The sequence below is a fragment of the Phalangium opilio genome, unplaced genomic scaffold (assembly GCF_054372755.1).
Source record: "Phalangium opilio isolate 3A_F unplaced genomic scaffold, DU_Popi_V2 ptg000014l_1, whole genome shotgun sequence".
Classification (NCBI taxonomy): Eukaryota; Metazoa; Arthropoda; class Arachnida; order Opiliones; family Phalangiidae; genus Phalangium; species Phalangium opilio.
Window position 1 is genome coordinate 2,529,364 of NW_028324149.1, and position 27,855 is coordinate 2,557,218.

The 27,855-nt window shown below is 35.9% G+C and overlaps 3 protein-coding genes across 7 annotated transcripts; 2 read left to right on the plus strand and 1 right to left on the minus strand.

Annotated features, from left to right (window-relative positions):
• Positions 1-2,485: 2,485 nt before the first annotated feature.
• LOC149705061 (uncharacterized) lies at positions 2,486-16,143 on the minus strand. 3 transcript variants are annotated; one of them, XM_089865237.1, is made up of 13 exons: positions 16,008-16,143; positions 7,252-7,737; positions 6,920-7,177; positions 6,648-6,856; positions 6,277-6,577; positions 6,113-6,210; positions 5,811-5,992; positions 5,458-5,741; positions 5,272-5,397; positions 4,636-5,208; positions 4,477-4,569; positions 4,238-4,402; positions 2,486-4,169 (listed from the first exon to the last, which is right to left on the minus strand). In XM_089865237.1, the coding sequence occupies exons 2-13, from the start codon at positions 7,514-7,516 to the stop codon at positions 3,865-3,867; spliced, it is 2,859 nt and encodes a 952-aa protein (XP_089721363.1). In that variant the 5' UTR covers positions 7,517-7,737; positions 16,008-16,143; the 3' UTR covers positions 2,486-3,864. The 3 variants fall into 3 exon arrangements, with proteins under 3 accessions (XP_089721363.1, XP_089721361.1, XP_089721362.1); XM_089865235.1 differs by having other exon boundaries at positions 2,486-4,181; XM_089865236.1 differs by lacking the exon at positions 16,008-16,143 and adding an exon at positions 9,159-9,543 and having other exon boundaries at positions 2,486-4,181.
• LOC149705062 (uncharacterized) lies at positions 13,167-16,630 on the plus strand. 3 transcript variants are annotated; one of them, XM_089865239.1, is made up of 9 exons: positions 13,167-13,511; positions 13,610-13,746; positions 14,086-14,639; positions 14,784-15,054; positions 15,113-15,262; positions 15,329-15,390; positions 15,453-15,658; positions 15,722-15,943; positions 16,014-16,630. In XM_089865239.1, the coding sequence occupies exons 3-9, from the start codon at positions 14,224-14,226 to the stop codon at positions 16,628-16,630; spliced, it is 1,944 nt and encodes a 647-aa protein (XP_089721365.1). In that variant the 5' UTR covers positions 13,167-13,511; positions 13,610-13,746; positions 14,086-14,223. The 3 variants fall into 3 exon arrangements, with proteins under 3 accessions (XP_089721365.1, XP_089721364.1, XP_089721366.1); XM_089865238.1 differs by having other exon boundaries at positions 13,167-13,746; XM_089865240.1 differs by having other exon boundaries at positions 13,169-13,746; positions 16,017-16,630.
• Positions 16,631-17,688: 1,058 nt separating this feature from the next.
• Positions 17,689-27,644, plus strand: LOC149705063 (hexokinase-4-like). The gene is made up of 12 exons (XM_089865241.1): positions 17,689-17,960; positions 24,500-24,662; positions 24,756-24,898; positions 24,962-25,037; positions 25,100-25,239; positions 25,303-25,402; positions 25,470-25,549; positions 25,612-25,724; positions 25,866-26,021; positions 26,090-26,226; positions 26,385-26,518; positions 26,582-27,644. Exons 1-12 carry the CDS (start codon positions 17,889-17,891, stop codon positions 26,708-26,710), a joined length of 1,443 nt encoding a protein of 480 aa, XP_089721367.1. The 5' UTR covers positions 17,689-17,888; the 3' UTR covers positions 26,711-27,644.
• Positions 27,645-27,855: the final 211 nt, after the last annotated feature.

The window sequence follows — 27,855 nt, forward strand, 5'->3', positions numbered from 1 at the left end:
AAAATCGTACGGATTAATTTTTTAAGCTTTAGGCCTATTTTTGGTTTAATTTAATCAATTCCATTTTTCCAAAGATTATTAAAAAATGTTTATGATATTTTTTTGATGTTAACTACAGACAAACACACAGACAACTCCAAAACAGAACCTCTCCGTAACATAATCACTCGTAGAGGTAAAAAACAAAAAGTAATTTTAATTTTGGTGCAATTTAGCAGACGACGCGATACAATTAATGTCTAATACATCCACTTTATAAATTATCTATATATATAGATAAAGGTGAGGCGCAAGAATAGGCAATGTTTAAAATAAAAGTAGTCATTATAAAGATTGTTCCAATTTTCAAAAATTAGAAATATTACATTAGTTTACTTAGTCGCCGATAAATGTAAACATTTTTATTCAATTCAATATTATACGGGGTGGTTTCCTCTCAAATACGCGTGGCTAAACCTTGGCACCTTTCGCGAATATTGTGTCAAGAACAGTTGTTAAAAATTACTTCCTTTCTCGATAAATTCTACGGAAAAGTGAAAATTCCTTTGTTGTTTCTGTCATATCATAATTTTATATTGATCATAAACCTTGAAAGCTTCGGCTTAATGTTATAAATGTAGTTCATACGGATAAATATTTAAACGGGATCATAAACCCGTAATACTCTAAATAAGTATGGTTCGAAAGGGCATTTCACAACTTCCACGCGCTCCTCTTCAAATTGCGCGATATAGTAACTCGGAGAAACAAGTTCTTATTCTAAAATCAATGACTCGTTCAATTCGTATTCTTCTTCCAATCTTCTTTGGATTTTAATACAGATCGAGACTGCCGCTAAGAGGAGCCGAAAGCAAATACCGGAAATTTCAATAATTGGCCCCTCTAGACGAGGCTTAGCTTTGGGCACGCGTAAAGGTAAATGCAAAATGAGAAAAGACGAGAGATGCGCCAATGAAATTGGAAGTTTTCGGGCCCAACTTCGCTAATCAAATGAAAGAGAACCGTCTCGTTTCGAACCCAACTTTCTTCTCCAGAAATATTTAAGGGTTTTTATCTATTCCTAAAGCCAGCCGCGATAGGGGAAAACCAAAGAATATTTGAACGAACGTTAAGATTAAACAAACGAAAGAAAAGAAGCAAACGCGGAGGATTAAGAACGGTAGTTGTTGGATACCCAATGTTTAAATCTTACAACTCGTACAGCCAGCGGGTTCCGTGTCAATAGACCTTTATTTTGGCACGTGAAAAATAAAAACTGGTTTTTGAAATCACCACGTGTCACGAGATTTCTTAAAATTGCGGGTGAATTTAAAACCGCCTCTTATGTTTCACGATTATCAAAGGAAAGAAATTTCCCCAAGCGTCAGCTCCTGTTAGGAATATGCTCCTTGGTTTAAGGGAAAAAAGGGAAATGAAATGAAAGAAGGGGGGGAAGGAGAGAGGAGGGAAAGGGGAATCTCCCAACAGCGCCACCTGTTTCTTGTTGGATGAAATATTCATAAAGGAGTCCTTTGCATACAATCGATACTATTTGAAAGTATATACGTGTCCTCAGCCCGTCATTGCTTCAAAGTATGTACAGAAAGTAAAGTGGGGAGGAAGTTGGAGGGATATTTACGTACGCTTCCTTCCTTTCTCGCTTTTATTAAAAGCTTTTAACGTAAAGTTATTACACCAGGGAATTAAGAATATTCTAGAATTTTCAAGCCTGGCATACGCATTGTTTTTATAATTATACTCGCGCTGTTTTGATAGTTAATAAATGAGCATCTTTCAAACCGTATAATTAATATCGTTTCTAAGAATAACATGAGTGACGTTTTTATTTTCAGGAAGTGCGATAAGAAATTTGAATTTTAAGAATTTCTTTTGGGAAAACGGCACGCGCTTTGCTGAAAGACGTAATGGGCCAGAGTTCACAATTAGGCTTAGTTTAAAACGTGCGAAGTGACGCACACTAGGAACCCATATAAGACCCGAGAACGTTCGAAGGTAGAGTTGCTAGATCTTGCCGCCATCTTAGGTTATTTCCCAGGCGCCAAGAAACACCGCTAGAGTTGGCTAGCCGTCCGAGTGTGGGGAACTGTGACTCCGTGTGGCGTTGCCTCTTGCGTTGCATCCCTAGCTCCTGCGAATTGGTTTCTCCACTTGGGGTTTCTAGTATTACAAGTACACTCCTTACGATCGTCTCTTGAAAATACTTACTAACCTAGTCGATCTCCGGATAAGACGCATTAGGGCTTTAATATCATAAATGTATTGTACGAGTTTACTCTTAAAGAAATTGCACAATACATACTTATACCGGATTAAATTAAAACTGGAGGAAACTTGAGCTCGAAACTCTCGAAAGTTTTTTTGCTCAAAAGGTAGAAAAGAAGTAGTTGAACGCTTCAAGGGAGCTCCTTGATAAATGGTCTTCCAAGCAAAAGAGGACACCTTTAGAAAGATCTTCGTGGAATCGGGGTCCGCGCGCGCGTATCTTCAAGTGCTCCGACTCTTCTTTAAGATTAAACTTACGCTCGATTGCCGATGCGCTTTTAAGAAGAAAACTTTACATGTATAAAATGCATCCTCTTATATCGCCAAGTTTGTTTTTATTTAATTACTCTTAATGATGGGAATAAGCTCTATAATTTTAATATAGGTCAACCCAAATTGATAATTTTGTATTTTTAACGAAATATAAAAATTGCGATCCTTTTAGTATATATTTATTAAACCATAACCCTATACTACTCTCCATAAGTATTGGTCTATCCTTATAGCCTAGGTAATTTTCCATACATGACGCGTGAAAGTTAATTACAAAATGACTTTGGAATTAACAAAATTCTGGTGTCCGGCCTACATCCCTAATTCCCTATATTTAGTTCATCTTATTCCTTTAAGAACACCATGTATCGATCTGTTTTGGAAGGCGTAAACGCTAATGAAAAGCGCCATCTACGTTCGAAGAAGAAAGTCTCGTTTATTGGAAATTTAAATTGTATTTAGATTTAAATTTGGGTAGCTTTTAAAAATTATTTAATTGTCGTGGGGGTCTTACGTTTATAATTATGTTTAAATTAAGTAATTCTCTTGCTTAGCAATCAATATGTTTGAGTTGAAATACCCCTTGCTTTGGTATCAATGTGCGAGTAACTTACTTGTGGTAACATATTTCCATCAAGGACTTGACTTCGACTGACTTATTTACTTTGAAAGGTGACATTCTGTTACAATCAATACATGCATACGTAAGTCCACCCAAAGCTACGTTTCTAAAATCTACACGCATGTAATCACAAATAGATAAAAACATTTTAATTTATATATATATCATCATTTAAACGTTATAATTATGTTCAACTACATTAATATTTCTTATAACTAGAATCATATTAAACACTTAATATTACACTTTTTACAATACTTACAAAATATATATATATAGTCAATGGATCTTGCATAATTGTTCATGTTGTAAGACTGTAAGCGCGCGATGCAAAAATTAAATTAATTTGTAATTAAGCACATGTCAGGAACTTAATTGTTTCATACGCAGTTTGCCAAACTGCTAACTGGTACTGAAAAAGATAATTGAAGTAAAATCGCTAGCGGTTTTTTATAGGCAGAGGTTGAAACGATACTTTCTCTATCGATGTGCCGAAATATAATGGGAGCACGCATGGTTGACGTAACCGTCGCCCGAGCCAATTGTACGCGAGAAATATGACGTAGTTCGCCCAAAAACAATGGCTGTTAAGCGTTTTAAACATTTGCTCAATCAATTAATGTTCATTTGCCCTCAAAGAAGTATTGGAAATTTCTTTAAAAATGATAAAATTCTTTGTGGTTCAATTTAGATCAGTTCGGAGTAATTCACTCTTTATCAACACCAGTAGAAGGTCTAGGTGAAAATAGGCAATCACCCTTGTTGCCGAGATAGGCGGTCCAACCTTGTTGTTGAAACGGTAAAAATTCCGGGCACACTGTTTTAGGATTCGAAGTTTCACTTATATCATCGCAATTACAAGTAAGTCGAACGCGGTACACCGTCATTTGTCCCATTTGGCGGTCGAATGGATTGTACTGAGGCAACTCGTCGAACGTGTCTTCGGAATAATGTCCAGATTTCTTCAGACACTCTATGGTTACCGCTTCCTCAAAGGCGTCGTTGTCAAGTCCTTCGTATGGTCCTAAAGAGTTTATGGTAAGCTATTTCTTTCGGTAATGAAGTAATTTCGGTTGTTACCTTTCTGGAATCGTTCGTGTTGATCTCGCATACGTTCGGAAATACATCTCTGATCTTCGGGGAAAAGTAGTTGAGTGTTCGCCGGGTAAAACCAGAAAGTGGCGAAGAGAACGTCGATGCTACGAGGATTGTTACCTCCCTTACCAAATGAAGGTGCTAAAGCTCCTGGTTTCGAAAAAGAGTATATATTTTTACCAAATCATATTGTACTACCAACTTGATTCAGAAACAAATATTACCTGTTGAAATTGTTCTTTGAATACCTCCCCCATCGTGAGACCCTACGTGTCTTTTACTACGTTTTTGTGACCTAAGTGGTCTTGGGTACCTTTCTGTTATATTAATAAATAATCTTTACTCTTTTGGTTGGGTAATTAAGCAAAAGTAATGGAAACTACCTTGGTCCAGAACGTCGCGATTGTTCCAGTCGTTCGTTCGTAACCTCTTCCCAGTATACTTCCGGTCGTTGCCAGGTCGCCTACTTCGGTGGGAATTTGAATAACTATTTGGCAGTAACGGGGTCTCTCCTGGACTCATCCACGAACTTGAACCGACAGGTTCTTGATTGAGATCGCCACCGTAGTATCTATTATCCTCGTTATATCCGTAGTCATCCGAAGGTGGTATTCTCCTGGAGCCAGTGAAGTATCCATTATTTAAATCACTTCCGAGTCGATCTTGGTTCAATGAAGGATATCTTGAGTCGGTGTTAATGGGGTAACGGCTCATTCCGCCTCGTATCACGTGGTCATCGCCGTAAGATGGTCGTTGACGGGGTTTCTCTCGTTGTCCATTGTAACTTTCGCTTAGTCCGGGAAGATCAGGTTTCAAGAAACTGTCATCTTCAACGGGTTGTGTCCGTTGGATATAGTAATTATAACTTGGTTGGTATTCCGGGTGTTTTTCAAGGAATTGTAACCCTATTGAGGTGTAGTTTAATTGGTTCCCAAATTCTTGATCCTTTTTGAAATCTATTGGTAAATGTTACGACTGTTAAAAGTGGATGGTCTTAGTGCCATGTAAATGAACCATACCTGAATCATAGATAACAGTTCCAGGAACTTGAGTATGATGCGTCATGGCATACATTCTAGTATATAATTTCTCCTTGAATCGTAGTTTACAGAAATCAGATCTTGATAAAGCGTGAACAGTTGTTCCTGTTGTAAAATTTCAACGTTAAAATTGATTGTAAAAATAAGTACTTTCCAAGTACTTGCCTTGTAAGAAGTCAAATTCCAATTCCTTGTCCGTATAATCGCCGTGGCAATCGGCAACCCAATAAAGAAAGACGTCATTTCCGTAACCCTGAGAGCTGATAACCAATGGAGATGATTGGGTACCAACAACCATTCTTACTGGTTGTTCCATCAAAGGTTCTCCACTTGCCCCATCAAGTATGGTAGTTTGCGTGTAATAGTAGATTGGGAAACCTGGGCCAGTTTGGTAATTAACAATGAAATCGGGTATTGAATCGTTGTTGTAGTAACCAACTCCAGGAGTACTGAAAATAAAAATAAAAATAGTTGCAAGGTAACTAAATTTCCATGAAAATTATGCAAAATGGGCAAACCTATAAGTCTCTGATGACGGAAACTTGGTATACCATAGCTGCTCGAAAGTTAGTCCATTGAAAGCAAAGACTGTGGAGTTGAACATAGCCATAACAATATCGGATACGCCATCTCCAGTTATGTCAACCAAAACGGGAGGTGTCATAACACCTTTGAATGAATCTTTGTAAATAGCCTTGGCCTGAATTTTTGAATAATGAAATGATAAGGTTTATTCAACAATTAAGGGAACCGATTAAGGTCGATGACCTTGACAAGAGTTTCAATGTCATGATGACCTTATTTCTTAATTTCCATGTACCTTTTGTATATGTCCCATCAAGAGATCAAATAAAGATATACACCATAACGATCCACCATGAGTTTCACCTCCCGTTCCAAACAAAATCAGTTCAGATCCTTAAGTCAATTAATAAAATTTAAAAATCAAAGTGTATCTGGTTTTAAATTTGAATTATTACTGACCATCGGGATGTACGAGTCTTTGCGGAGAATAGTAACTTTCTCTTTTGTCAGGAACTTCGACCCATTTTATGACGTTTCCCGTTCGGGCACTCATGACGATAATTCTACCGATTAATCTGGTTAAGCTACCGGGTTCCTTCATGGGATCGCCACCATGAACGACAACCACGTCGGGTACTTGGTCTAAGTCTACGTCACGAACGTACAAGGCGGTATAAAAATTGGACGTTTTCACTATAACATTCTCTTCGGAAAATTTCCAAATGACGTGTCCATCGACGCCACTCACGGCCAAAAGACCCTAATCGTTACGGAAGTATTTAAAACTTGACTGAAGTTCTAATGGTTATGATAAGTAATTGTTGCCTTACAGCCATACGCCCTGCACCGATACAATCTCGTACGCTATCACCATCCAAATCTTCGTTGCAATTCAAGCCGAATATTTCGTGCGCCGTGTAATGTCTCCATAGTTCCCGTCCGGTTTTACCATCTAACGCTAATAATCCACCTCCACATTCACGAACCCCAGAAAAATAAACTTCGCAGACTATCAATGGGTACGAAAATGCGTCCGCCCCTTCAAGATGATGGTAGATTAATTACCATTCTTAATTAATTAGCTCATTAAAATTGTTTTTACCAGTCCCAAATCCCATGATTATATCATCGACACCATCTTTGTTAATATCTAACATTCTTAACGCCGATTCAGTTGTGAGCATTGGAAATGTACGAGCCCATACTTCCTCGACGCTAATATTACTCAAAGGCTTGTAGTTTTTAGATAAGGAATCTTCTAGCCTACCGCTTGTACCTTTATTGTGATGCAAAGGTGATGCGCTATAGTGTAATCGGTCCATAAATGTGTTGATTACTAAAACAACCAACGTTATAATTCCTGAAATAAAAATTGAAATTCAAAGTTGCTCTACGTTAATTTGATCTACGTCACGAGTGACGTATAAATCTTACCTAAAATTGCTCCTAGAGCGATTAACGTGTACATTAGTGGTCCCCATATCACTCTGAATGCGGGAACTTTCCGAACTTTGGTATGTAATAAATCGTTGCTACTTTTATGATGGGATCTGTTTCTCGGCGCCATTAGGGGTTTATTAACGCCATTTTCTTCGAAAGATCCGCCGGGACGTCCACTCCTGGTGAACACTTCGTCGTCAGTCAAGTCATCTTCATCGTCGAGTCCGTCCAACTCCAATGGGTCTTTGTAAGAAGACATTTTGAACAAATGTCTTTATTTCCCGCGAGAATGTTGAAAAGAATTATTTCCGTCCAAGCTTAGATGACGACAAGTTGGGGAACGTCGCTAATGGAACTTCGGGGATTTGAAGAAAATGCTTCTCTGTACATTCATTCCCTCTAGGTTGGTTCCTGAGGAATCCGAGTGCTTCTTGGCCTATCGCCGTGTTCATAGTACTTTCTTTTTCGGGTTCGTTAGATCTAGAAAGACAGAAACAGGCCAATTGTCATTAGGGACATCCAATTCTTTCGTCGCTTCATAAGCTACGTTCATACATGTTTCTTTTTGGATGTCAAATATACACTTTTGTATTTCAACCACGTATCACTACAGTATTATTTTTGTATAAACATAGTATTTTAACCCTTATCTAATACATGAAAAAAATGTTCCGAGCATCTGTTTTACTTCAAAATCAGATAGGGGTTTGCCGAGCGTTACGAATTAGCCAACTTCGTAAAATGTTATCCAACATTCGCTTCGTTTCAACCTAGCTGACCTGACATTTAATCGATATCGTAAAATTCGGAATAAATATTGAAATATTGATAAGACACTGTAATAATATTGCCACTATAAAAGCACCCGTTGTTTAACGCCAATACGCTACCAGGCGAGCTAGTTGATAATGTTCGAAATTTTATTCAGAGTAACGCAGTTCCAAGGAATTTTGAGTTGTTGAAGTGTGTTTCGATTCTTAAGACGTATTCTCTCAAAGTTATGATATGGAATCACTTTTGAAAAATAAAACCTTTGGTTTTAACTTTAACTCGCGCTTGACCTTTGAACTTCGGCTTTCATCGTTAATCTGGCACTTCACTAAAGCTTAACATTATTACTAGCTTGTCACATTAAGCTAGGAGATCCACCATGGATAAAAAATAGAGATCACCATGGTAACAAGAGCGGGAATATAATGTTAGCGGTCCTTCTGAAATCCTCTCGAGACAACGACGTACGCCTTTTCCTACTAGCACGTGCGTTTTCTATCATTTTCCTTCCAATTTTAGATCCCGATTCCCCAAAACAGCTAGAAATACACCCACCACAATATCCCCGTGGATTTATTCAAATACTTAATCGATTAATTGAATTTCACGTTCGTTAACCGATTATTTAAATTAAACTTTACCTTTACATTGTATAAATTCTGGTGCCAAGAATAGCTAACTCGACTAATAATATTACTTCCGGCATTTCGATGGTTTCACGTTCTACTTTGACCATTAGTGACCTCGATAAAAATCGGACATTAAAGCCTAACATATGTTCCAAGCCAATAAAAAATATTTCTTATTTCTAAGGCCATAGTCTTTGAGTATCTTGGAAGACAACCATTTTTGGAATGAAAAATCGTAATTAAAAGCTCAAAATTTTGTAACGAACAAAGTTAAATGGATATAATTTTAGGAAAATAAACAATTATACGCAAATAACAAAATTCACGAAATACTTAGTAAAATAATTAAAATTAGTATTTTTACTTAAAAATAACGTTGTTTTTTAAATTTTAAATATTATCCCTTACATCTTTTCTAAATTAAATTAATTTTCATGACAATTAATATCAATAACTTATGGCTTACCATCGGATGAGTTTGAGATAAATTAATTAACTTACATTAAGACCTCGGTATAACGGTCTTCATCTTGAACTTGCCTTTAATTAAAGAATATAACTACAACGTCATTAAACTAGAACTACGTGAAATTTGTGAAAACCGCACTCCATATGGAAGAAGTAATTGCGCTACTAGCTGATCACAACAAGCCTGAACTGCGGCAATGTTCCGCCATGAACGATTGCCTTGGCTAACTAACGGCTTGTGTCGTCGAAGGTTGGGCTTTTCGCCGCACGAAGTCGCTAGAAGGGTAAGCCTAACACGTAGGCTGTTCTCAGTCTACGAGGATTATGGTGAAGCTACAATGCAGGCTGTATTGATCCATTTTCAGGACTATGTCACGTGTTCCACTGTTAGGTCATATCAGGACTTTGTCTCCCACATTTCCCCCTCATTTTACGACGATGTTATTAAGCGCGAAGGTTCAGGAGTGTATTGTTACAAAGATGTGTAAGCACAGATTCAAGGTTTTGTTTATACCCAGTGCACACTGAGAGAAATAGTAAAATACTAGAAGCGACACAGGGAATTTTTATGGTGATGATACCAAGCTATATGGGATGAGCATGACCATTCACTCTTTATGCAATTCCCTTGACAATTCTTATTTTACCTCAATATTTTTTTACACTATTTCACTCAAGTGCGCTTGGGTTTCGTGAGAAAACCTATATACTCTCATTCAAGGAATTTCAAGCGCACTTTACAAACTACCCAATTTATAAACTTGGATATTTAGAGGAAACCATATATGCATGCGCTTGAAAAATTATTTTTGAGTCATAACACGCGTTACGCTGTATTTGTACACTTAATATTTTCAGAACAAACCCAGACATAAAATACACATAATGTTCAACTTAAAAATCAACACGAAAACGCACGATTTTCTCTCAAAAAAAACTTGAATTCAACCACCAGATATAAATTCTTGGTTTTTACGATTAGTTCACCGAAGATGTAAAGCGTGCAACGTTATTTAGCACGAGCGAATTTTTAAGACGATGTCGGCACTTTTAATCTTTCTCATTTCCCAGGTATAAGAAACGCCCCCTACTGGGGGATTTTAATAGCTGAAATTGCGCCTTCAAGAATATGTACGTACAGGCCCCAATGTTTGTCATCTTAAAGGAAAAGGCGAAGAATTAAATTAAAATTAAGTTTTTGCAAAAAATTAGTCGATCACTACGACCCTAAAGGGATTTGAAATTAATTAAAAACCGTCTGCTTTGGGAAGCTTGTCTTGTGACCACACGACAACGATAACCAAGCGCCCTCTAGTTTTAGTAACAGAAAAGGGTGTAGGTAGGGGTTATTAGCGAACCAAAATCTTGGGTCTTATACTTGTTAACTTAAGGTTAGTTCCAGAAAATGAGGGTTCGGTTTTCCTTTAAGGGACGAACCTGAACTCGACCATGTATAGAAACTTCCGCCGCCGATGGTAGCGCCGCCCCTTGTTGGAAATAGACCCCTTCGCTTACAAAAACGGGATTGCGATATTACAAGAGCCATTTATCCCCTTAACAAAGTGAACCTTTAAAAGTTAAACCCACTCTTATGTCAACAGCGGTATCTTCTTTGAAGTTTTTCGTGTTTTCTAAAATAAAGGATTTTTTTTTTTCATCAGGTAAAGGTCAGTGGTATATGCTACAAATAAGCTTTAATAAACTAAGGAAGAAATTTTTAATTCCAGAATTAAACTCGAAGAATCTTAAAAGTCATAACTTTGTATACACAACCACAAAGTTCAAATAGCCTAAACTATAACTAAAATAATGCTAATTAGCTAAACTGTAAACTAATGTGGCCTTGAACTTCATACGTTCTGACGAAAGCTACACCATAAACCAATATACACGGTCATGGTGCTAACAATTTTTATTAACAACAAATATCCTATTGACACATATTTATCGAAGATATGATACACTTATGACGCAGCAACCCATATCACCAAGTAATACAATTATGATAGTCGCCAATGATGCTAGCCATCCTAGTGACCTATTCACGTGACCGTTTTAAATTTTCCTTTCGCGTCCGTCTCGTTTAAACCAGAAGAAAATGGTCCCTTATCAATTCTTTCTTATCTCTCAATCGGACTTTACCGATAGAAGAAAATTGTTAGCGCCGTAATAGACTGGTTAAAGACTGACTTCGAATATATATTTATCATGGCAGCTTGAAATTATTAAGAACTATACGGAGTCTTTTCTTAACCTCTCTAGTAAAAAGGGTACGGAGGAACCGTGCCTCCAGAGTGGTTGGTTCCCTTCCAGACAATCCCGGAAATGAATGCCCCTTGGGAACAGTATACCATCAATGAATGATAAGCGCGACTATTGGTCGCCTGCGCATGGAAGTACTTCCCAAACCCAATTTCAAAACTCAACTTACTGGTGCTAATAGATACATCCTGTCGGCATGACCCACCTGAAGTGAAGGTCGCCGCGTACTGGTCTAGCCACTTGAGTTGACTTTTTGTTCAAGGTTAACCATAGGGACACGCATGTACTAGTCATAAAACTCGATGGGTATCTATGTATCTAGGCTGCAGTTTCTTTGGTTAGTGTTTGTTACTGGAAATCGTTATATTTTCTAAGAAACATTTAATAGACTATTCTGTTAGTTCAAGTAGAGAAGCAAACACTATAGGGGCGACGCTGCCTTCTTGGGTCATATCCCTCGCGCCAAAAAGCACCGCTACAGGCATAGTGATCTCTGGGTCCATCTGGCGTTGTCTCCTAGCGTGAGAGGGGGTCTCCCGCCTGTTTCTTGGTTTCTCTTAAGTATTTAATGGAATGATCCATAGTCGTAGAAGACTAGAACAATTTATGATGGGGTGCCTTTTACCAGCCGAAATGTATATTGATATGTTAAAAGGTTTTAAGACGCGGCAGAAATTAGCACAATGCAATATATTTTTCTCGGAATAGACAGTGAGAATTGCTAGGATCGAATTTGGGCATTATTTACACAATGAAATTTAGAAACTCTCTTCACAAATAAATGGAGTGTTAAGAAATCACCGTTTTTGAAGTGCATCTTTTACTGACATTTTTTTAGGTAGAAATAGGTAAGGCGTATCTATATAGATTTCTTAATATTTTTTATATATTTTTTCCGTGTCAAGAAAATCAAATTCCAAGTAAATCTTCATTAGGTAATAGATTTCAAGCCTCCCCCCCCCCTTCATCTTCTAAAAGGTAAGAGTCCACTGGGCGGCTTTTCCACTTTGATATTCCATCTTTCTCATGTTGGTAAACACGCGTGGGCCAACTTTACGAGCGCGCCGGTCCACAAACAAAAGAAAGAAAGAAAAAAAATCTCTCTCCCTTTTTCGGGGCAAGTGAGTTTAGTTAGTTTAACGTGGTGCTGGATATTTCCCAGTTTTCCTTTTATAATTTTAGCTTTAATTTTTTTTCTAATTTTTGCCAAAAATGTCCCGCACCGTAGCTTATGATTTTTGTGTAGTTCAAGCCACGTGTTGCCTCGTAAAAATCTTCTTCTTCAACACCTTCAGCATCCTCCCCTTCGCAAATTGGCACCCCTTGACCCTCCCCCCTTCACTTATGAAGTTGATACCTCAACGCCAAATGATGGTAACTTCCAAAAATTGATTTTTCTAAAACATTATTAAAAGAGTTTTAAATTTGAAGCTGGTACGCAATTAGTTTGTATAAAAATGGATTGCCCATAATCGCCAACGGAATTCCTTTGGCTTATTCTATAAATTTACATTTATAGAATAATATATAATTTCCTAAACTCCTAGGAACATCAAAATCATGCGCTAGAGTAAGATGCGTTTGTGACGTCATTTTTCGCCAAAACATTTAACTCTGTGCGTAGGTGATGTCTAAAATATGCACGAATTACTTTGAAAGCATTTAAAATGTCAAAACAAATTAAAATAATTAATTAAACACCAAAATACCATCCCCACATAGGTCCAGCTCAACTTAGTACAGTAATTGGAAACTAAATTATGTAAAGTAATTCCTTCAAGCCTAACTGTCTTTAAAACTAAACCTAAAAAATTCACTCGCGACTTAATTACAATTATTTGGCACTAAAAATGGATATCCCTTGGAAGTTAGGTAGGCGCATTTGGAAACCCCTTAAAAAGTTTAAAAAGGGAGTGGTTAGCGGGTCTCAATATAACCAATGACCTTCGCAAAAATAATAACGTCAAAACGACCGGAACTCGGAGGAGTAGGGACACTGAGAACGAAAGGGGGAGGGAGAGTTAACTCTGGACACAAGCTTCAATGGCTCCTTCCTTATCTCTCGCCCCAAAGATCTTCCGAGACGTTTGACAATCCTCGGTACGATTCTCTCCCGTCTCTAAGGTAAGCTTTGAAAGATGCACCCTTTAGTGGTGGGGTTGAAATAGACCAGAACAAGTCAGTCGAACCATTTTAAAAATTGGTTGGCACACACTCGGCAGGGTCCCATTACTCGAGTCAGTGCTATTCTCAGACAGCTAACGAGAGACATCATCGGGGAATTGTCATTTTATCAAAGTGTCGCCAGAATTAAAGAGAAAGTGCCAGATTTTCATTCAACTGCTACCGAAAATTAGAGGTAACTTGAGAAAAGATTTCTTATTATTATTTGATCGCTAAATTTCCAAAAATGTTAAGTTTTTCATTAAGGACTGGGAATTGTTTAAAGAATTAGTTGGGATATTATTTAAAATTTAAACAACCAATTGGATCTGTTTATAGATTCACAAAAATAATCTCGTGGCGCGTGAAGTGACGAATAAAAGATTTAATGAAATCTTTTCAATAAGAAAATTTTGATTTTTTTTTAAATTATGAAAAATTTGCGATTTGAAATTATTTTAAATGAATTTTGTAGTTTCTCAATGATCTCAATTGGAACAATTAATGTTCATAAACCAATTTCTTCCCGTTGCAGGTATTCTTTACTAAAATTTGTTCGGAAATTCGCTATATTAAATCTTGGGATAAATAAATAAATTTCGTTATTCAACAAACTGCGACATTTTTCCCCATCATAAAAAGTTAGCGATTTTTGGGGAAAATTCGCGTTCGAATGTTACTAGAAATGTCCCGAGCCGTGGTTAAAAGTGACACTTCGACGCCTTCATCCACATCCACGTGTAACATCACAAATACCAGTCGAATTCACTCACCTTCGGAGGACATAAGTTACGCGTCATTCGGTCGGGTACCACCAGCGCACCACGAACATTTATCGGTTAACGTGCAAAGTGATTGTCCCGTCGCGTCATCGGGAAGTGTCGGGCTTAAAGGACTTTTATCCGCCGTCAATGCTAACTCACTTACGGCGTCATCCGCGAGTGGTTCCTCGTTAAGCACCGGACCTAATTATGAACAGAGAAATTCGTACGCGGTTTCAAATAACGGTAGTGTGATCCTTGAAGATTCGGAATTGTGGGAAAAATTTCACGAGTGTCAAAATGAGATGATTGTCACTAAAAGTGGCCGGTAAGTTATAAATAACTTTTTCTGGAGCATGCGCTTAATTTTATCATAACCCTATTAAACTCTGTATAAGTATATTTGCCGCGAGCACGCTTCCTTTGAAAACTCGCCTATCTTTAACTATTATTATTAATTTTAAAATATCAGGCGAATGTTCCCAGTTGTTCAGGTGAACGTTCAAGGTTTGGAACCCAACTCAATGTATTCCCTTGTTTTGGAATTTTCGCAAATCGGTGGAGGCCGTTGGAAGTACGTCAGTGGAAAATGGACTTCTAGCGGCAAAGCCGAGCCGGCCCCTCGGCAAGGAACCTTGTACGTTCATCCGGACTCTCCAAACTTCGGGAACTTTTGGATGAAAGCCCCTGTTAATTTCGGACGAGTTAAATTAACAAATAAACCAAGCGCTCCTCAGGGACAAGTAAGTTTAACCCTTAATTATTTAGAAGTGAAGATACCTAATTAATCTTAAATATTAGATAGTGCTAAATTCACTTCACAAATATCAACCAATCGTTCACGTAGTTGGGGTTCAAGCCGGGGTTAATTTGGGGCAAACCCCGCCTATAATGAGTGCCACCTTTCCCCAAACTCAATTCATAGCCGTAACAGCTTACCAAAACGAAGATGTAATTAAAACTATTACTAATATAATTAATTTCAGTAAGGAATACTCATTAGATTAATTATTTCAGATTACAGCGTTAAAGGTAACTCATAATCCCTACGCTAAGGCATTCCAAGAATCGAGAGACCGGTATGATGTTATCAAACATCAATTAGTATTAGTTAAAATTAATTAAACTCTATAATTTATAGAGCTGAGGGGTTTAACACTTCAACAGGTAGTTACGTAGGAAGTATGAGCCCTGGTAACGCGAGAGTGAATAGAAGCAACGAATCACAGTCGTACGACCCTCATCAAAATATATACCATCATCGAAGTGAAACTCAATCTCCAACTACGTTAACCAATAGAACAGCTTACCCCATTACTTCAGCTACCAGACAGTCTCCAAGTAGTGGTAAATAAAACTATTAGTCCGCCTTCTCAAACGTAAGTTATCTAAACCTAAATTCCTTTCAAGCCTCCTGGTACATACCTCCCATCGCTGGTGGTATTCCAAGTAGTACGCCATTTCACACCCACAGTTCGCGTACTAACAACAATACAGTGATACCCGAAATAAACCTAACCACGCCGCTTTCGCATCAGAACAGCCGGAGTTCCATTACTCCATTGCATAGAATTTTAGGACCATATCCGAATATTAATATCAAGCGAGGTAGTCCCGAAAGCCAAGAGTCAAGTAAGATATTAAGCAACGGTTAATTGCTCTGAAAACTAAAGTAAAGATTTAAAATTAAACTTACTTTAAGTAGCGTACAATCCTTGTTCCCAAACTTCTTCACCAGCAAGAGTCACTCCAGATTCACCGTCAACAGAATGCCACCATGACACGTCACCGGAATCCTCGAATTTCACCAGCTCTTGCTCCTTTCCCGTAACCGTAACCGCAACCACTTCGTCGTCAACTCCGGACAATTACAGTTCCTATGTCACATCTGAATCCGGCGTCCAACCCAACACCGAAACCGTGACGAATGCAACATGGCCATCATCTATTCACCATCCATTTGGCGCGTTTCACCACCATCCTTTGCACCATTATTCGACACAGTCCGCGCCTGGTTCGAGTCATCTTCACCATGGATTACAGATAAGTCATTGGGGGTTTCCGGACGACTCGATTAGACCACATCCGGCCTTGTTGTACGGCGTCTTCGGGACCCGAAACGCGTCAAGTACCGGCCTAGCCCAAACGGTCTTGGGTAACGCGAGGGACTATTTGCAGTCGGATTCGACCGGAAGTAATTACGAAGGTGATTCGCCCTCATCAGGACACGCGCAGGAAACAAGTGGTACCAGACACTCGACGCCACCACGTTCGCAAAACCAATGGAGTCCCATCTCTCCTGGTTCATCTGGAAGCTAAATTAAAATTGAACTGCTAAAATACGAGATTAATATTTTACGTTTCCTGTTAAATGTTCCAGAGACAATGCAGTGAAATAATTTATTCACTTTTTCGGTGGATCCACTATAAATCTTAAGTATTTTTCTATTTTTCAAAATTTGAATTCATGAACTCTACGTAATATCTCATTTATAATTTCATTTCACCAAGGGGGGGGGTCGAATTTCTACCGCAATGGTGCTTATAACTTTAGAGGCCTTATCAATTCTCACATTCGATTCATATTAACAATTCACGACCTTTAAATGCTAAACGTTACTTGAATCTGTCATCTATTTTTGATAATATCTATACAAATTACAAATAAATACTTTAAACTCGCCTAAATAAAAATCATAATGGTTGTGATAATTAAAAAATTAATTTCATTTGTTATATTCGAAAGTTAACTGATTAACATTTAATTTAAATTGTTTAAGAACGATGTACCAAGTTTAAAATTAAATAAAAAAATATAATTTTTATAAGATGTAGATCGAGTGATTAAATTACATCAATGGACCTGTCACCCAGAGTAATATCAGGTTAATTTTGTACAGGTAAGTTAGTGGCATAGTACCAATAGTAGACGTTTCACCTTACTTTTAGAGAACCAGCTAAACATAATTCGAAAACGCTCCAATTTTGAAATGAAACATACAAACCTATGCATTACTTTCATAGTGACATTACATCTACATAAATATACCGCTGTCTAACAAGTGTTTCAATTCGTCCGACTACTACTCTCTAACAACCCTGTTTACTTCAACGTTGAAGTAGCAGTAAATACAAACTAACAAGCAAAAGTTAAATGCAGTATTTCAATATTTTACTAACAAAGATATATTAACAGATAGATAAACCAATTTAAATATTTCCTTTAAACGTCAAAGACTGACACTAGAGGGCCTCTTACGTTCAACACGCAAAATCGGTGCGAAAAATCTTCTCCTTGAGCCAGCTTCGCCACTCGTATCTCTCTTTCTCTCTCTATTCCGAAAAAATCCCTATAACAAGTTATCCCTTTCGTTAGATTGCCCCAAAAGTGTTTCAAATTCGCTCTCAAGTTGGTCGCACTTAGTTTGCGGCTAATTTTCATTTAACGCGGCGAATAAAATTCTACAACAAGGAATCGAGCGTCTTCCTTAATTATCTTTAATTAAACATTGATGATATTAATTTAAATCTAACTAACGAAAAAAAACTGAAAAAACAAATAACAAATTTGTCCAAAATGACGATTCCAACCGATTCAGCGTTCCATAAACCACAATTAGTCTTGAAAGACAAATTTAAACAACGAGCGGTAAGTTTTAATTAATATTATATAATTTTTATTTCATCCAGTATAAATATTTGTTAATCCTTACGCAAGTAAAGTTTTAGTAAAACTCCAACATCCCACAAAGTGGGGCATATAATTTGAAAATAATTTTCATATAAGCAATTTTTTTAAGTCACCATTCATGAGACAGTAAACAGTTTACCAATAAAACATTTCGGTATTTATTAAAAACCATAGTTTCACTATTAACTATAATAAATTAAGAGATAAAGGAAAGTTTAAAATGTTTTTGTAAAACTTTAAAATATATTGCAAAAAATAATAGAACGATTAAGCAAATCTTTCAGGTTTTCAAAAATAATTGAGGGACAACATCTCTTGACGTCTGACGTTCGCGTTCGAAGCCCAACCTCTAAGATCGATACAAATTTATTTTATTAATCTTCAAGGAGCTTTTAATAACCGTAAAATCAGCCTTAATTATAGGCTAAATTAAGCCTTGCCAACTGAACGAATATCAATGCACAATTTATCGAAATAATTTAATTATTTAGGCTTAACATAAGTTTATAATATATATACCCCATAAGTTTGACAGTCACTAGTTACTGAAACCTGGCCTCGGAGTAACTCTCGCTCGCTAAGCAGCTCTGGCAATGGCAAGTCACTGTCAAAGGCTTAGCACCGCGTGAACTGGAAATAACCTCGTGTAGTTAATAAGGCTTTAATACTTAAGCATTAACTTATGGGTAATCTACTGGAATAGAGGAGAGACAAGAGGGTGGGTGGTAACAGGGTCCAAGGGAAAAAAGAATATTGGTTATATCGTGTTAAGAAACTAATTTGCGAGATCGGATGATAAATCGTAGAAGGTTGAACGTCAGCGTTTGATTTAACAAGGTCACGTCGTCGTCTCTTACTCTCTTATATCGGCGGTAAAAACCTAAAAGATTTCTTATAGTATACTTTCAAAATCGCCTGAGACTGAGAGAGGGTGAAATACTTTATAAAATTATTGTTCTAGGCCTAAATACATAGCGCACGCTGCACGCGTTGACGTTACGGTTTATCTTCCCTTTAAAACAAATGGCGGCGTTGAATTTAATATTCAAATACATATTTCGTAAGTTTTACTGGTGTTTGCCCTTGTAAAAGAAGATGACGGAAGCTTATTAGGCTTAGGTTAGGCTGACTATTAGTAGGGCAAGGCTTTTAAAATTATACCGGTTGTCTGTCCCCCGGAATTTGGCGCCTCTGTGGCTCACACCCTCAGGGCTAACTAGTAAGATAAGTATCTCTTTAAATACAGGCGGATCGAGTTAAATTATTTTAATTTGTAAGATGCGGTTTAAACCGGATTCAAAAGATTGATTGTCAATAACGAAGGCAGTCTCAAATCTTTAACTTTGCAATTTTTTGGGTTTGTGATTAAGTCTAAGACTACGAAGTTACATCAGAGGTGCGGGTGACCTATGACCTCAGATATCTAGAGCCACGATGATTTTTGAAGTAGGGCTAAAGTAATTAATTAAAATTAAACTTATTATCGAAATTCATCTAGTGATTCTTGACAGACATCGTTAGCAAAAATACCAACCCGACCCAAAACCGATCACCTAAATTTAAGTTTTTAACTAATTGTAAATTGATTGGCTAGATTTGACAATTTAGAGACACGTATACCATCTAAAGATAAATCTTTTAATAGTAAATTTGTTTCTATATAATTTGATAACTTCCCAAATAATTTTCGGAATTCTGGTAATATTCGGAAAACCGTATTTTAAAAGTCTATAAGGAAAAACAGTATTTTTATTTTTTCATTTGCATACATGTATTGGAAGCGATCCAAATACCAATTCCTTTAGAAGAAATATAAGTATCCTTCTTCTGTTAGCTTGACAACTTAAATAATTGCAGATGTACCTTTACATTTAAATAAATGACGTCAAACCACCGTAATAAAATTTAACGTGCATAGACCCTGCCCATAAGTACATCGCGAGATCACAAAAGTTAAAAGCCACAATGTTTTGAAATACAGAATACTAGGTACTATACAATATAATTTACATTAAATTACAAGCTTCCGCTTTAGAAGTCGAGCCAAAGTTTTGAGTTTAAAAGAAAATAAACAAACTACGCAGTTAAGGGATGGTTTTCCACCTTAACCAATCACCGTCGAGTTTTAACCACACCTTTTGGCGCGAACGCGTGTTTCTCTTCCAAGGTTAAAACTAGATTTCAAGTCCTTTATTTTGTCGACGAAACGTTTTTTTTTCTTTTTAAACCTCTGTATTCTAGTATTTAATTCCTCAGGCGCCTCAGGCACATTTTTGCATATTTAAAAAATAATTTATTGGAATTTAAAGGGAGTATATAGACGAAAGAGTAACTGATAACGTCAAAGTGACTCGAGTCCGGGCGGAGTGCAAGCGTTCTTAACGCGATAACTTTCGTAATTTTAAACCAATCAATCTGGAATTTTGAACACACTTTCATTACACTCTTTCCCAAACGTATGCCAATTTTGGTTGCAATTGACAAATAACTCGCAAAATGGCGATCAAAGAAGTATGAAATGGAGCTACCAGACCCCTCGCGTATAAACGTTCTCCCTACCGCTATAACTTCCGTAATTTTGAACGAATCAAGTTGAAATTTTGCATACACGTACATTACAATCTTTTTCAAACCTATACTAAATTTCGTTCAAATCCGCTAGTAACGTTTAAAATGGCGACCAATAACATAATCAAAACTCTATGCCGGAGTATTTTTGCAAAAGGGTTATACTCCCTATAGTTACTAGTATAGAAGAAACCTTAACTAAACCTTGCGCAATAATTTAGAAGAGTTCAATTGGGATTTTGCAAAAAAAAAAAGTTGGTAAAAACAATCCGGGACATTCCGGCGCCATTCAGAAAAAGATGGCCTTGTAACTTTTTAAAATATGACCTTTCTTTTCGCTTCTGAAACTCGTGCAAGCGAAGACCGTGTTAATAGAAGTCTTATTATATTGGGTAACGAGATAACGATAATATTAATCTATCGAAAAAAATTAAAAGAAAAAATACGATATTATTTATGATAAAGATTCGTATTAAAATTAAGCATTCAGAGTTAGGTTCTTGCATGGTTATTCCACATTACCTGATAATCATTTTATAAGGCAAATAACAAACATTAATATAAAAAAAATTGTCTCGACTCAAGTATTGATTCGTACATGTCTTTTGGAATTCTTTTAGTCTGCTTTAGGCTTAGCGAAAATGTGAATAAAAACAAAATAGGCTAAACAGGTGGTATCTTCCCTAACTGTCCCACGAGAAAGTCAATGTTATATTTTTAATGGTATTGATCAAATACGTCCGAATAGACTATAGGCCTAGTATTACTTTGTAAACGTAACCTTGAAGGCATTGAAAACCTTGTCGGTTTTTTTTTAATACAAACCCTTTTGCCTGTCGTGCGACCTGAACAGTTGGGTTCGACGAATTCACCATTGTTTGGAATCGATATAAACGTAAAACAATAAATATTCTATAAATAACTTTAACGACATAAATTTCCCTTCAAATTAAGTTCATGGGAGTTCAATGGAACGTATATCTGTTTTGAACACGTATTTTTACCCCTTTTAAATCGAGCCGGGGTCATTACCAAGGGATACTAAGGTTTAAGGAGATGATGTAATTTTTATCCACTACCCAATGGCGATCCTAGATGGATAAATTTATATTAATGTACAAGTTTTGGATCTGCTACAATAAGTAATTCTAGGAATTGTTATTTGATACATTTGTAACCTAATCTCTGTATACGTCTTGCGTTTAACCCTTTCTTTTGTTACGTATTTCCTAGCAATTACTTTAGTATCTTCTTCCTTCATACCAAGAGGTCCAACACTCGCCCCCTTTTGCTAAGTAAACACCCTTATTTGATCATAGATACCCAATTGCTTTTTATTTAGATGTATTTGTAAATAAACTAGCATTTCCAATCCGAAGCAAGTGTCCAACCCCAAGGCGTCATTATTATTCAGTTTACCATCACCGTTAATATGCGTTAAATTTTATTTGGGATGCCAGATCCTAGAGGGTGTGCTGTCTTGCATCATGATTGATGTTTAGCGCCGATAAAACGTATCCATATTGTTAAGCCTTGGTGGAAGAATTATGGTTTCTTTGATTGTGTAACAAGAAACACATACTCTATCGGATAACGATGAAACAGTTTTCATCCTTTTTTTCAAGGACGACAATACAGTAGTTGAACGCCACTATCGACACTCGAAGCTAGTTTAGTTAGATTCCCCCTGCCTTAATACGATACTCTCTATTTCGTTATCTTTATTGAAGTCAGCTAAAAATTTGATCAAGAAAAATTTTATTTTCTTAATTCGGTATATCAGAATTTTTCAAATTATTATCGTATAGTTTTGCGGGTAGTAAAATTTGGTTTTAGATTAAAAGTATCTAGTTTAAAGAAGGTCGTAATTTTAATTTTAAGTTTAATTACGCGTTGATATAGTTTATAAATGATTGTCTGAATCTAGTCAACAACAATTTGTCCAATTTTAGATCATCATATTTTGTCCTGAACTTATTTATTTCCACTAATTATATCGAAACTAGGTCACTAAACACTAATGTGTCAATATTTTGATCCTCAACAATTTTTTCCCAAGCTTACCTTGTCCTAAAAATGCTATTTACAAACCCGAATACTTTAATTCATATTAAAAATCAAATTCAATTGGAAATTAATTTATTTTGAGGGATTTATTAAGAAATAATTATTGAAAAACATCTAAATGTTTTTAATTCTAAAAGACCTCGAACGAATTTATTCAATAGCGAGTGTAATTTTACTCAAGCACCTCCCATCTTATGATGACACGTTAGAAATAAAGAAAATTAACTACATAAACGCGATATCATAAGTAACATATCAATCACAAATACGCCACTCGCTTCAAATTATCTTGTAGAACAAGAAAAATATTTTTCCGTATAACAGAGGAAATTTTTAATGTCATACTTTTTAAAAGTGTGTTACTTATAGCTGTATAACGTAACTTCAACCCATCCCATTTCAAGGCCGATGCGTAGGGTACATTCTTTTAAATGTCAATGCAATTTATAAGTATGAGGGCAAAAACCTACTTAAAGAGTGACATACAGAATTCCGAGATATATGGAATTCAGGCTTATGTAAGTCAAGACTAAGTATTCCACGGGGTTTTATTATCTCTGTAGTATAGCGCTGAGATTCGCAGGTACCTATACATAATATCCTTCGAACCGAGCGACCCTGTCTAAGGTCGTTAATTGAGTAGGAAAACACTGATTAAGACTCTATAGAGACATTGAATTTTTTTTTACTTCATCGATAAGATTGGCGTTCTTATCTAAGCCTAACCGTGGAACTATAAAATTCTGGAACTTGTAATCCATAAAATAATGTAGTTCGCAGTAGAAATTGGTCTAATCCTTGTCGTAACCATATACATAACCCTTTCATCTATATATATTTTTGAGGCATTGTTCTAGGAATGTTAAAAATTATACTTTAGGTTCAGGAATTTTGTAGAGCAAATTTGATTAGCAAATTTATCTTACTCGTGCGCACTTTCGTGTTATTGACATTTGCATTTGTTAAAACTGAAGTACATATTTTTTGGTGAAGGGGTTGTCGACTTGAAAAAGCAATTATCTTATTGTCGATTTAAGAAAAAGTATACGCAATTATCTTATATTCTAATATAAACAACCTAAATAATATAGCTATCAAATTCGTTGATTTGATTTCATATTAGTTATATTTAGATTTCCTACTTCAACTTCAAACGAAATGCGCTGACAGACTAAAGTTTATCTACTAAAAAATCGAAAAGATACGGTGTTTATTAATAGAATTGAACTTCTATTTTAATATTTTTTAACCCGATTTCTTATAGAATCTTAAGAGACCTATTAAAGAAACGGCGGGGCAAAATTGATAGAGGTTTTGTTATCACTTCTCATGCCATACTTTCTACTCCAATGAAATTTCGATTTGTTAACTTAATAGTCCGACTTAAATATAGAAAATTTTATCTTAACTGCTTCAGTAAGCTGACACAGGAAGATATAATGTATAATGTCTCAATACTTTCATAATCGGTTCTAGACATCGTGTGGTTCCACTAAATAAAATCGGCTAAATCGTATTCATGGTCTTTTATAGATATTAATGTTTTCAGAAAAATTTTAAAATAAAGCTTAAAGGACCAATATTAAACAACACCGCTAAATTTTTAAGCCATTTTATGAAACTAGTATTTTTAAGCAAACAAATCATGTAAAGAATGAAAACATATTACGTTGTTTACTATCCTATAACTAGGCCTTGGTGGATTAATTCATTTTGATTGTAAACCCTCCTAACTAAATATTCCATTGGAATATCCAATTATTGTTATTGATAAACCTATTGTTTGTCGTTAATTGTTTCTTTCATTATTTGTGTCGTAAGGAGCGGAATAACAACTTAATGGTACTATTTTGTTTTTGAAGGTCGAAAGGGTCATGGCACCATTAGTGTTAAACGAGGAGAAAATCTACAAAATTCGGGATGTTTTCGAATCCGAAATTCGCATGGGTTTAGCCAGGAATCCCTACAGACCCTCTTCATTGCAAATGGAAAACACTTTTATACCCAGATTACCGGATGGTTCAGGTTCGTCAAATATCTACACTGACACTTTTCCTTTAATATTTCAAGCCCCGTTCACACTCAACTAACGTAAAATTTTGAATTTTGTTTTTTTAGAGGAAGGAGATTTCTTAGCCCTTGATTTGGGAGGTACCAATTTTCGTGTTATTCTGTTGACCATGGGTCAAGGAAATCAGGGTGATTTCTTGGTCAAATACTACTCGGTTCCCGAACAATTAAGACTGGGTCCGGGAGAACTGGTAAATTTTAAACTAGTTAAAGCAAAAATGTATCATAAATCATTTTAAAATTTTTCCTTTCAGCTCTTTGCGTTTTTAGCCGAATGTATTCATGACTTTTTAGAAAGTAACAATTTGCTAGACAGGAGGTTACCTTTAGGTATGTTTGATAACATTTTGCGTCAAATTAACATAAAAATGTTTAACTTATATCTATTTCAGGTTTCACATTTTCCTTTCCAATGGTACAAAAAGCCCTCGATGTCGGTATCCTTTTAACATGGACCAAAAGTTTCAATTGTCCGGGTGTGGTGGGACAAGACGCTGTCAGAATGCTCAGAGATGCTCTCGCGAAGAAAGGGGTAATTTAAGATAAATTTAAAATTAATTATTAACATTAAAATTAAATTGTTTTAATCAAATAGGGTATGAAAGTTGATGTGGTAGCGGTTTTAAACGACACAACAGGAACATTAGTGAAAGGCGCTTGGCTTGATAATAAAACTGCGATTGGTCTCATTTTAGGTAAATTAAAATAATTATAGCTTAATTAATGTATACCCATAATTTTAATTAATAATTTTTAATTTAGGTACTGGTTGTAACGCGTGTTATTTGGAGAAAGTTGAACGAATAGAAAAATGGGAAGGTGACCATCCAGGTGTTAGCGAGGTAATTAATTACAGGTAGTTAATTAATCTGCAAATTAAATAACTAATTAATATTATTTTTAGGTTATCATTGATATCGAATGGGGTGCTTTTGGTGATAATGGCGTATTGGATTTTATTAAAACCGACTTCGACAAAGCCGTTGACGCCAATTCACTGCTAGTTCATTCCTTCACGTAAGTGAATTTAGGTTTTTTAAATTTGGCAACCATAAACCTATAACACTTTCGATAAGTAAGGGTTATGGTCAAACAAAATATTTGTTGAGGAATTTATTATTTACGTTTTCCCGAATTGAATTTTTTTAATAAATATAGATTCGAGAAACTCATGGCTGGTAAATATATGGGTGAACTGGTTCGACACGTTCTGGTAAAATTGGCGAGGGAAGGTCTTCTATTCGGAGGGTCACCATCTGAAACTCTACTCACATTCGGCTCGTTCACGACAGCCCACGTATCTCACATTGAAGGGTGAGTTATCATTATTATTAATTAAATTAGGCCCTAATTTGTATTTAATTATTGAATTTCTTTAACAGAGATGATGAATCCGGGCAGAAAACTCGCGAAATTTTGAGGAAAATGGGATACGCATATCCTTATGATGACGATATCGCCATTGTTAAACATGTTTGCGCTATTGTCTCCGTTAGGGGCGCTAGAATCGTTTCCATTTGTAAGTGGGCACAGAGAGAGGTAAACCAAGAGGAGTAGAAACAATTTACGAATCAAAACTGATGGTCAAATTGATGGCGAAATATCTACTCTTCTTGATACAAATCTCAATGATGAATATAACTTAATTTAATGATCAAAAACATTTAAAATTTTTAGGCCTAGCTAGTCTCATGGACAGGATGTTAAAACCGGATGTGACAGTCGCCGTCGATGGTTCCTTATTCAAACATCATCCCAAATTCAAGAAACACATGGAAGACTTCATATCCGAAATGGCCCCGGAACAAAAGGTTCGTGTTAATATATTTTTTCATAATTAAAAAACCCTAATATTAATAAATAATCATTTTCAGTTCACGTTAATGTTAACTGAAGACGGTAGTGGTAAAGGAGCGGGGCTTGTAGCGGCTATCGCTATGCGTTTGAAGAAGGAGGGGCTTTTAGCGAAACAAGCCTTTTCCAATGGAACCATCATTGAATAAAATTGGTGACCCGCGCTGCAGTTGTCAAAGATTAATATTTGACTAAAGGTTCAAAATTGTCCGTAATTTACGTCACAAAATTCAGTTCGTGAACCAAATTTTTTTTTGATGAAGTTCTATAGATCTTGCCAGACAAATTTGAAACAGTGACGTTAATTTCGGACAAAAAATGATCCGGTTCATTTAAAAAAAAATAAAGGTTAACAGTTAAAAGCCTTTTATATAAAACTAATAAAAACAAACCTATATGTAAATAAAGTAAATATTTCTTGGTTCCCCTTACCATTATTTGTACAAAATATACAACTTAGCCTATTTTTAAGGTTCCCACGTGAAAGATCGTGAAAAATATTAATTTTTGCAATTGAAACTATACCTCTACATACATTATTAAGGAAGATACCCGTGATTACTAATAAAATCATAACTACTGCGCATGCGCTACTGCGCTCCCAAAATACATAATCACCGATAGCATCTTTAATAATACAGATAGAGAAACGGTTTCAATTGCAAATTTGATTGGTTTTTCACGCTCTTTAACGTCCAATTATTGAAATTTGCCTACAACTCTGAAAACATAATGATTTCAAGCATAATAGACTATTTTCCATTATTTCAAAGAGACTATTCCCCCTCCCCCCCCCCAAACCCGGGAAACTCATACCGTTAAAACAAGTTCAATATTTCCAACTTAAGTTTTGTTTTGCTTCAACCGTTTATATATAAACTTTAAGAATTTGTGCCAATTTACATTTTGTTAAATTACTACGTAGTCAACTGTTTTTATTTTTGAATGGGAATTCAAGATTTATTGAAAATTCCCTTACCGAAATCCATGCACCACTTGTATGTACACATTTTTTTGCAAAACAAAATAAATTCTTTATATGGTTGTACTATATAAAATATTAATAAAACATATTTCTATAAATCGGAATAATTAATAAATAAGTAGGTTCAATTTCAGAAATGTCCTTTAAACTTTTCCTGAGGTTAAAGGTGGTCATGCCCTATGAACTCTTTGTTTAGGAAGCAAAGTGGTAAATTTTAATTCGAACTATTAAGGCACTGTACAACTTTGAAAGAATTTAAAAATTAAACCTTAATCTACGGAAATTACCTTAATTATTAAAATTAATTGC

Coding starts and splice junctions, on each gene's coding strand:
- LOC149705061 (XM_089865235.1), bottom strand. CDS start 7,516: ATGTCTTCTTACAAAGACCCATTGGAGTTGGACGGACTCGACGATGAA. Junction 6,578..6,647: donor TCGGTGCAGGGCGTATGGCT/GTAAGGCAACAA, acceptor CGTAACGATTAG/GGTCTTTTGGCCGTGAGTGG. Junction 5,209..5,271: donor AACTGTTATCTATGATTCAG/GTATGGTTCATT, acceptor ATTTACCAATAG/ATTTCAAAAAGGATCAAGAA.
- LOC149705062 (XM_089865238.1), top strand. CDS start 14,224: ATGTTACTAGAAATGTCCCGAGCCGTGGTTAAAAGTGACACTTCGACG. Junction 15,263..15,328: donor CAGCTTACCAAAACGAAGAT/GTAATTAAAACT, acceptor TAATTATTTCAG/ATTACAGCGTTAAAGGTAAC. Junction 15,391..15,452: donor TTCCAAGAATCGAGAGACCG/GTATGATGTTAT, acceptor TATAATTTATAG/AGCTGAGGGGTTTAACACTT.
- LOC149705063 (XM_089865241.1), top strand. CDS start 17,889: ATGACGATTCCAACCGATTCAGCGTTCCATAAACCACAATTAGTCTTG. Junction 17,961..24,499: donor ACAAATTTAAACAACGAGCG/GTAAGTTTTAAT, acceptor TTGTTTTTGAAG/GTCGAAAGGGTCATGGCACC. Junction 25,038..25,099: donor AGACAGGAGGTTACCTTTAG/GTATGTTTGATA, acceptor TATCTATTTCAG/GTTTCACATTTTCCTTTCCA.